At 33.0% G+C, this 9,779-nt stretch overlaps 2 protein-coding genes across 2 annotated transcripts; one reads left to right on the top strand and one right to left on the bottom strand.

The window, feature by feature from the left end:
- The first annotated feature begins 319 nt into the window (after nucleotides 1–319).
- LOG7 (Putative lysine decarboxylase family protein) lies at nucleotides 320–3,558 on the top strand. Its single transcript, XM_048126941.2, has 7 exons — nucleotides 320–558; nucleotides 1,177–1,274; nucleotides 2,007–2,037; nucleotides 2,118–2,217; nucleotides 2,296–2,366; nucleotides 2,859–3,002; nucleotides 3,188–3,558. The coding sequence occupies exons 1-7, from the start codon at nucleotides 448–450 to the stop codon at nucleotides 3,281–3,283; spliced, it is 651 nt and encodes a 216-aa protein (XP_047982898.1). The 5' UTR covers nucleotides 320–447; the 3' UTR covers nucleotides 3,284–3,558.
- A 1,147-nt stretch (nucleotides 3,559–4,705) lies between these two features.
- LOC125223708 (2-Cys peroxiredoxin BAS1, chloroplastic-like) lies at nucleotides 4,706–7,469 on the bottom strand. Its single transcript, XM_048126971.2, has 7 exons — nucleotides 7,206–7,469; nucleotides 6,703–6,777; nucleotides 6,251–6,332; nucleotides 6,084–6,163; nucleotides 5,715–5,840; nucleotides 5,088–5,201; nucleotides 4,706–5,010 (listed from the first exon to the last, which is right to left on the bottom strand). Exons 1-7 carry the CDS (start codon nucleotides 7,401–7,403, stop codon nucleotides 4,894–4,896), a joined length of 792 nt encoding a protein of 263 aa, XP_047982928.1. The 5' UTR covers nucleotides 7,404–7,469; the 3' UTR covers nucleotides 4,706–4,893.
- Between the last annotated feature and the right edge of the window lie 2,310 nt (nucleotides 7,470–9,779).

Raw genomic sequence — 9,779 nt, 5'->3', positions numbered from 1 at the left:
GAACACATTAATTATAATGTCATAAATAACCTACTTCGTGAGAAACTAAATTGATACATCATCCGTAGAACATAGATAAATATCAATTGAATCAGAGATTCCGAATATCTTCAATACGATTAATTTAATAATAAGGAAATAAAGTAAGAGTATTAATTTATGAAGTGATGAAAATTTAAAAGTGGAGTAGCTTTTGGCTTAACCAACCAATCAAGCCATCTCTTTCCAAAACTTTTGACATAGTAAGAGAGAGTACTAGTATTGTTTTTTGTGAGTAAATAAATTAAAGCAAAGGGGGTTGGGTTGGGGTTATTTGGTACTATAAAAGCTTAACACTATTGCTCCATTTCTCATTCCTCATCTCCCCAGTTGTACTTGTAGGGCATCATTCATTTTCACACAAACATAAGTATATACTCCACAAAGAGAGACAGATTGTGTGTGGCGATGGAGATGGAGAAAGAATCAAGATTCAAAAGGATTTGTGTTTTCTGCGGCAGCAGTTCTGGCAGGAAACCAAGCTATCAAGAAGCTGCTGTCGACTTGGGAAAACAACTGGTAATCACACTATAATTTAAAAAAAAAAAGAAACCTTTTTTACCTTTGTGTGTGTGAGTGAGTACAGTTTCTTCTCTTGAAAAATACAGTATTTTGTGATCAATAACGAAACAAACAAAATTGTCTCAGCATTGCTGATTTCTGACAAGTAGTTTCTGTCTTTTATTCTCTCATTCATAGGAGTATTATTTATGTCACAATATAATTCTTTGTTGATAATGAATACAAGTTTGAGTATTCTCTCATGAAATCTGCATTTAGAGAGAGAGAGAGAAAGCTGCTAGCTGTAATCTGTCTGTAGTTGGGAGCAGCCTTCTTGCGTGATCTCAATTTGTTTATAGTAAAATAAAAATAAAAGAGTGCCTTTGAACGGGGAACCAAACGTGCCCTATCGAAATGATGACTGTCTCAAGCGTGTTCCGTTTCGCCCCCATTACCATTTACCAATCCTTGCCTTGGTCGTTTCCATTTCTTCATGCACGTATAATTAAACAATCTCATCATTTTTTATTAATTTTAATATAAATAAGTATAACTAAGTAGGAGTATATTCTTCATCTACAATGTGGAGTATGATGTTGAAGCGATGTGTAATTGTTTTGATTATTAAATGGGAAGGTGGAGAGAAGGATTGATTTGGTGTATGGAGGTGGAAGCGTGGGTCTGATGGGTCTTGTTTCTCAGGCAGTTCATGATGGTGGGCGCCATGTTCTAGGGTATGTCTCTCTCTCTCTCTCTCTCTTTCTCTCTCACACATATATACTACTGACTATGTGTGTTGTAGGATGTGTCAAATAAAGAGGGGAAAGAATCATCAACATCATTTCTCCCTCATAATTCCCATCTTTTGTTTCTCTAGTTATTTATCATAATAATAAAAGACCATGCAACTCTGTCTATCTAGTCTCCTTACCACCCAAAGGCAGACATCATGGGATCAAATGCTTCTTTTCTATTATCAATGCGTCTTCTCTATTTTATTACCTTTATTACAAACATACCGACTTGTCTTTTACTATCATTTCAAGGAAATTATTATGTTAATTGCTGTCGTAATCTTGGTCTTATGATATTAGTTGCAAGTGTAAAAGGATTGGATAGTGCCAAAATGTGCATCTAAAACTTGGTTACTTAATCTAGTACTCCCTCCGTCCCAAGGTATTAGACCAACTTTCCTTTTTGGGATGTCCCAACATATTAGACTCGTTTCCTTTTTTAGCAAAAAACATCTATCTTATTTTATTCTCCACCTACTTTTTTCTCTCTTCTCTCCTCTACTTTTTCCCTCTCTCATACTTTACTCTCTCCACTTTAACTATTTAAATATTAATTCCTTAAATCATGTGTCCAAAAGAAGTGAGTCTAATACTCTGGGACGGAGGGAGTAAATGATTGTGTCTTTATTTGGAAAACATTACCTAATTCAAGGGTTTGTGATTGTGTTGCAGAGTTATTCCAAGAACTCTTATGCCTCGAGAGGTAGCATTTATTATGTGTATGATCATTTTTGAGTTGGTTTCTTGTCATATGCCAATAATACTATTGAAAATGTGTTGTAGATCACGGGCGAAACTGTAGGAGAAGTACGAGCTGTGTCCGATATGCATCAGAGGAAGGCAGAGATGGCGCGACAAGCTGATGCTTTCATCGCCCTTCCTGGTATACGATGCACACTAGATTTTTTATCATCTAAATTGGTTTTCAAAGTTGGATTTTGATGAGATTCCTTCCTTTTAGGTGGTTATGGCACTCTTGAAGAGTTGCTTGAAGTCATCACTTGGGCTCAACTAGGCATTCATCGTAAACCAGTAATTAAATCTACTCCTTTCTTCTTAATTCATACTAATGATATAAATTTAGTAGTGTAACAAGGTAATGATTCAAAATAAGGGAGACAAAAGACATTACTACTATCACCTTAATAATGTAGTTTTGGATAAACAGAGAGGCAATGAGATAGATGTCTTCTTTTATTTTGACTATATGCTATGATGTTAAGCCCTTTTAAATATTTGGAAGCCATTTGTTTATAATTTTGGTCAAAAGTGGGATATTCTTCAACAATGTGGAACTTGCTCTTCACATGGAGAGATCGGACAAGATTTGGTACTAGCAATGATTCATGGTTTGAATAGTTAGAGAATCCCTCTACGAATTGTAGAAAAAAATATAAAGTTTCAGAAAAAGGGATGATGATTAATTAGTGGTCAAAGGAAGGAAATTGTATGGGTGTTTGATTAATGTGGTTTAAGCATATGATTAGGCGGTGATTAATGTAGTATAATGATGTGAAAACGCAGGTGGGGCTGTTGAATGTGGAAGGTTACTATAATTCCTTGTTATCTTTCCTTGACAAGGCCGTTGATGAAGGCTTTATCTCCCAAACCGCACGTCGAATTATTGTGTCTGCCCCGACCGCCAAACAGTTGGTCCTAGAGCTCGAGGTAATATAACTAAACGAGGTGCCTAGTGCCAAAGGTTTCGGATTTAAATCTGTCATGACATAGTCTTTAAATTTATGTTCATTTATGAAAAAAAAAAAGAAGCTAAACTGAGTTGAATTATGTCATGCTTGACTATACCATTGTGAAAGTTCTAAATTAATTTATTTTAAATTTATAAATTGTAGGAGCATATTCCGGAATGTGATGAAATTGCGTCGAAATTGATATGGGAAGAGGTGGAAATGATGAATTACTTGCCTGAATCAAATGTGCCAACGTGATTAATGAGGGAATATGGGCTTCGACTTTTGGCTTTGGAATTTTCTTGACTTTGTGGTATATATACGAACTACTACTATATTTTGATGCACAGTAACTACCACTTTTTTCTTTTCTTTTTTTTGTACTTTTGTAACTCTCCCCGCAACCTTAAAGTTGTAAACGTATTGGGGGAAAGTGGAAAGAAAAAAAAAATACTCCTACTACGTTTAATTGTTCTACTTATACAATGGTTTTACTACTACATTTTAACATGTCTAATGTAATTTTCTGGGCATCTTGTTCATTTTTATTATTGTATTTGTATTAACCCACATGATTGTTTTATTCCATAACAATAGTATACGTACAGTACTATTAACTTCGTATATATGGTTAATTTTCCATTTCTAACAACCAAAAGTTTAGATATTAGATGAACTCAATACGAAGATGAATTCAAATACATCTCATATTTTACTTGGCTTAATATATTACATTATATACTGTGAATGGAATATAACCTAAGGTCCTTTAGGATTTGTTTTTTTTGGTTTATTGACATAATTTGTATTCTTTCTGTGGAGCTAACTAAGACAAAATCTATCTATATCTCCCCAAAAAGATAAGTTTATATGCTCCAAACATAGTCATAAAATCTATCCATATCTATCTAGTCATTTAAAGTAAACATGCCCTTAATGTTTATGGAAAATACCAATTTACAACAGAAGTTTGTGATTTTAGTGACTAGTACCCTTTTCTAAAATTATAAAATATTGATTTAAAGAACTTATATTCAAATTTGAAATTTATGTCTTCATAATTAAAACCAAATCTTATTCAAACCTTTGACCTAAAATAATTAAAAAATAAAAAGATATAGTGCGTGTTTAATAAGTTAGTAATACCAAGATAAAGAATTATATATGGAAATTTCTAATTGTTTGATATCATAGTTAAGCTTAATTCAAAGCTCAATATAAGATAAGGGCTCTTTCTAATTTTACTAAAATTATAACTTTAACCATGTTTATGTAACCCACGAATTTGTCAAGTTAAACCATGTTATTTAATATGCTATACAAATTTAGATAATTTTTGTTCTATCAAACATAACGAAAAAAATCATATCTTTGTATAAATTGACATGAAGGCCGTATTTCTTATCTTATTTTATCAAACGAGTCCTTAATCTTGATGGATGGTGGCATTGGAAAGTGAGAAAAAAATGACTTAGTGATATTTTTCATTTACCAAACACATGTGATTTTTGATTTTTTTTCAAGAGATCTAACCATATATTATTATAGAGATTAAATTTTAAGCTCACCCTTGAAACAACTGATATTTTCAAGTAAAAATTTATGATCTTAGACATATAAGCCCATTAAGCCTTTTTATTTCTAATATTGGCTAATTGTACTTCATTTCAGACCAAGATGTGGATTGTAGAGTAATAATAAGACAATGGAACATTATACATGCGACAGCCTTGCTGCGTTCTACATTGATGTCACTGGAAAACAACTGCGAAATCCATCGAATTCAATAAAAAACAATTTGCGCAACAAATGTTTTCGATGACATCTCTCTCACACACAAAACGAATAACATTAGTATCAGGAGCTGTTTATATTGCAGCAAAGTACTCCTTGCTGAGCTTAGGGTCTGGTTTCATTGATTTCTCCCCAGGCTTCCATCCAGCTGGGCAGACCTCATCCGGGTTATCCTGCACAAACTGCAAAGCCTGCACAACCACCAACCACCACATTTAGATGGACATAGAGAGAGGGAGAGAGAGATTGTTCTAGTGTGATATAGTACCTGGAGTGTTCTCAGCGTCTCATCCACACTGCGACCAATAGCAAGATTGTTGATGGTGGAGTGTTGAATAATTCCCTCCTTGTCGATGATGAATAGTCCTCTCAAAGCAATTCCCTGATAAAGACAGCATCACATATGATGCAAAGATTTAGAATACTGCTAAATAGCTGCAGTTCTTTGTTCATATGTTACGTTGGTCAAATTTCAGGAAATAAATTGGCTGTTAGTGACATCTTATAATGAGTAATAAACAACTGAACGAGAGGTTGATTGGTATAACTAAACTCAACATCGCCACAAAGATATAAACAAGCTCCATTCATATCTGGAAACTCTGAAAGAGGTCAGCAATTTAACATCCTGAGTTAGATTAGTAACATAATTGTTAAAATAGTTACTGAACCAACTGCATGCAGACTTCCAAGAGTTTTGGGATAAAAAAAGTCGGTCTTTTCTGTAACTCAAATTCCTTTGTCTCGCTCAGATACAAAATAACAAATCATACCAGGCTGGCAATAAGAAAACATAAATTGAAGTTGATCTAATCAAGCATTGTTGAATCAACTAATATTCTGTGCGGGACCAAACAAATAGAAAATTATGATAGCAACAATGTTAAACACATACCTGATCCGGGATCAGCACGCCATACGATTTTGAAATTGATTTGGTCACATCGGAAATTAAAGGATACGCTAGATCACCCAAACCTCCAGACTTTCTGTCAGTTTGAACCCATGCAAGGTGGGAAAACTACAGTAAAATTAAACGACCAGTCAATGCAAAGTTGAATCCATCCGGATTCTACGAGAATTATCTAGAGAATGCAACACTTAGGACCAATACATCGAGAAAGCTGAAGAATAATAACGAGCACAGAAAATCCAAGACTTATCAGTTATTGTAAATGCAGACATAAAAAAGTAACATAAAATACCATCATGCTGTGAATGGGAAAATCTAGACAATATTTAACATGTTGAAAGCACTACATACCACACTGTCGACAGATACACCCAATATTTCTGTGTTCAACTTCTCAAATTCTCCATGGCGATCACTGAAAGCAGTGATCTCTGCAAGAGGAACAATAGATAAGGGGAACTGCCGGAAATACCAGTTTAATGACAGCCAAAATGTTAACAAGGCAGGTTTGGACGTACCAGTGGGGCAAACAAAAGTGAAATCCAATGGATAGAAAAAGAGAATAACATATTTCTTCTTAAAATAGTCAGAGAGTTTAACCTGCAGAAAGAGAAACTCATCCATTTGAGAATTATGGATATTTAAACCCATTCACCAACTAATTTTGCATTTGGATTTAGAATTGGGAGTGCAGCATTCGACATTATAATGAATTTCTGACATTTGTTGTACAAATTCTGAGTAATATTCAGATGATACCTGGGGATAAATCCACCTAATGTTTAAAATATTTTGATTCATTTTCTCAGATTCGAATAACATAGCATTAGTTAATACAATAGCAGAATATATACCTTGAAGGTTCAGTTTGAATATATTCTGATGAAAAAAAGCTTCTTTGCAAACAAAAGCAACTATAAAATGTACTCCACATAAACAGATACCTTAAGAAATGATGAAGCAGTGTTACCTGGACAAATTCCTGATCGAAAACAGCTTCTGCCTCAAAATCTGGAGCTACATTTCCAACTAAAGGAAGTTCACTCTGCAAAAAGGAGATAAATACATCAGCAAAAATAGATCAGTTAACAGTTAACACTCACAACTCCCAAATCATCAAAGGCAAGTCTCGCGGTGTGAATTTAGAGCACATTGGTTCCGTTTTCATTCATAACCTCCCACATTTTACAAATTGAGCCAAACATAACACAATTATCAGATAAAATAGCAATAAATAGTCAACCCTAAAGTTAAACATGAAAATGAGAATAAAAAGGCAATTGGATAGAAAGGGGAATGCTAAGGATGAAAAGAAATACTACTCCATATTCTATGAGCTCAAACCAATTATAAAACCAGATATTAAAACAATGCTAGCTTAAACCCTATAAATTCAATACAAACAGACGCAACTGAAATTGAAAGCGCATATCCGTATGTAACAGCTAAAGTGAATGTGAAAGGCAAACTTACGGCACGAACAGCCAAACTCCGGCGTCTGGAGACGGAAGGGAGAGAGCGAGTGGCACGTGGCACGACGGGCCTGCCGGCGAACGAGGAGGGAAGGGAAACGGGCCGCAGAGAAACGGGCTTTTGGGAAGAGACACAAGCTTTGGGATTGAGATTGGATGAGATGATAGCAGCCACTGAAGCACCAGCTGAGCACGCCATTGTTGCTGAATTAGGGGCTTTCACTATCTCACTCACTCTACAGTGTTGAATATAAATAGATGAATAGTTTGGGATCTAAAGGTGGAGACTTGTTGTAGAGGAGCAATACAAGATAACGGAACTGCGTCGTTTTGTTGTGAGTATTTTGGGCTGGGCTGGGCTGGGCCTTTCCGCAGTTTGGTCCTAGTTTTGTCTTCCATCACAGTAAAATTGATTTATTCTGTTTATTAATGTTTTAAAAATCGGACAGCTAATAAAATTGATCAAGTTATTAATTTATTTGTCTTATTGCAAGGGATTGATATTTTATGTTTAGTTGTCTTATTGCAAGTGAAATTTTTTTTAGCTAACAGTAATCTTTTTTTATCTTTTACATTTTATTCTGCAATCTTTATTCTACTTTTATCTTTCTATTTTATATTCTCCATACTTTATTTTATCTCTATTTAATTCAATAAATATTACTCCCTCCGTCCACAAAAAATAGATCACTTTTGTCATTTTGGAACGTCCACAAAAAATAGATCATTTTCTAAAAATAGAAAGTTTATCTCTTATACTTTACTCACTTTTTCTCCCTATCTTTCTTATTTTACCTACTTTTTCTCCTCATCTCTCTTACTTTATCAATTCTACATTAAAACTCATGCCGAATAACAATAGATCTATTGTTTATGGACGGAGAGAGTATTTTTTAAATTTATATGCGCAACAAAACTCAGTCACTCTAAGTGAGACAGATGGAATTATAACAAATATTATCATTTACTCTCTTTGTTTGTCCTTATTTTTCGTTTTGATTTGTTCACCAATACTTGTAATGCTTTTTTCACTATTTTTATTATTACACCTCTCATATTGCACTAGGAAAGTGTTATATTGTTAATTCAATACTTAATTACTAACTACAATTAAATAATAGCCATTAGATATTCAAATTACAACATATATCATCAATCTCGAAATGTCAATACAATAAAAAAAACGTCAATAAGGATATTAAGGTCAATTTACAACAAATTAGTTGTAAGTAACTTTTGAAAAATATCTCATAACTTTAAAACGCATATAACTTTCTCGATTTAAATTGTTTTTTCGCAAAACATATATCAAATTAAAGATAATTTCATAAGGATTCTAACGAGATCTCTCTTGCATATGTTCCGACGTCAAAATTTGAAAAAAAAATAAAAAATTTAAAATTTTTTAGTATAACACAAATGTCAACATAGTATATAAAATATGTCAATATAATACATGTAGAATGTCAATATAAGCAATGTGTTAACATTCTCAAAGCTTTGTGTTGACATTCTCAAAGCATTGTGTTAATATTTTCGAAACACTATATTGATATTTTCATCCAAAACCCTAATTTGGTAGTTTCTTTTATCTTTTTCGTTTTAATTAATAAAAATGAAAATTACACGTGGCAAATAGACCACAAATTTTCTAAAATTCTATAGTCTTAAATTAGTTGTAGTTAGCAATTAAATAATGAGTTAGCAATTGACCACTCTCCTATTTGCACTAATATTTTATTACAAAAGTATATGCAAGTGTTCACATTCCACTACTTCTTACACCCCCCCTCTGTCTCTCTTGTTTTTGTTCTCTACTTTAATAACTCTTTTACTTTATTCACTTTCAACTTTACTAACAAAACCCTATTTTCTTAAATCCTATACAGAAAGTGTTTTGGCTCACTTATCATGGGATGGAGGAGTATTTATTTTTCTTGACATTTTCTAAAATCCCAGTCAAATCAATTTGTGATAATTAATAATTAACATAGGAAGTTTATTTAATAAAAAAATATTATATATTAAATTACTCTACGTAAATACTCCCTCCGTTCTAACTAAGTTGAGTCGTATTCCTCTTTGGGTGTCTTAACTAAGTTGAGTCATTTAAAAAAACAAAAAAACATCCAATCACTTTTACTTTAATTATGTACTCCCTTCGTCACACTCCAAATGTCCACTTCTTGAGTGGCACCAGATTTTAGGAGGAGTTGTTAGAAGGTGAAAGTACAGAGAAAAAGGTATTTCAGTTGAATATTTTATGAGAGAGGAAAGAAAATATAAATATAGAAAGTTGACATCTTGATGTAGTTATAGAAGATAAGACTTGGAGGCTAAGCAAGTTATATTTTAGGTTTTATTTATTTTCTAGTTAATAGAATTAGTCGATGGAAAAATATTAGAAGTAATTGTTTTTCCTTCTATTAAATTAGATTTTCCTTTTTGTTTATTTTCTTTTAGTTTTATTTTCCATAAGTTTAGGATTTCCCTTCGCTTTGCCTATATAAAGGCCTCATTGTTGAACTAAAAAGACATACTTTTGAATATTAATTTTAGATGAGTTTTTATACTC

This window comes from Salvia hispanica, chromosome 1 (genome assembly GCF_029641045.1).
Source record: "Salvia hispanica isolate PSC_SH4W2 chromosome 1, Shi_PSC_v1, whole genome shotgun sequence".
NCBI lineage: Eukaryota > Viridiplantae > Streptophyta > Magnoliopsida > Lamiales > Lamiaceae > Salvia > Salvia hispanica.
The sequence above is the reverse complement of the archived record's forward strand: the minus strand, read 5'-3'. Positions and strand labels throughout refer to the sequence as shown.

What these genes read in the sequence shown, in the direction of transcription:
- LOG7 (XM_048126941.2), top strand. Translation starts at nt 448, where the DNA reads ATGGAGATGGAGAAAGAATCAAGATTCAAAAGGATTTGTGTTTTCTGC. An exon ending in GGTGGGCGCCATGTTCTAGG is followed by an intron (nt 1,275 to 2,006) that starts GTATGTCTCTCT and finishes ATTGTGTTGCAG; the next exon opens with AGTTATTCCAAGAACTCTTA. An exon ending in GAACTCTTATGCCTCGAGAG is followed by an intron (nt 2,038 to 2,117) that starts GTAGCATTTATT and finishes AATGTGTTGTAG; the next exon opens with ATCACGGGCGAAACTGTAGG.
- LOC125223708 (XM_048126971.2), bottom strand. Translation starts at nt 7,403, where the DNA reads ATGGCGTGCTCAGCTGGTGCTTCAGTGGCTGCTATCATCTCATCCAAT. An exon ending in GGAGTTTGGCTGTTCGTGCC is followed by an intron (nt 6,778 to 7,205) that starts GTAAGTTTGCCT and finishes TCCTTTTTGCAG; the next exon opens with AGTGAACTTCCTTTAGTTGG. An exon ending in GCGTGCTGATCCCGGATCAG is followed by an intron (nt 5,202 to 5,714) that starts GTATGTGTTTAA and finishes TGTCTTTATCAG; the next exon opens with GGAATTGCTTTGAGAGGACT.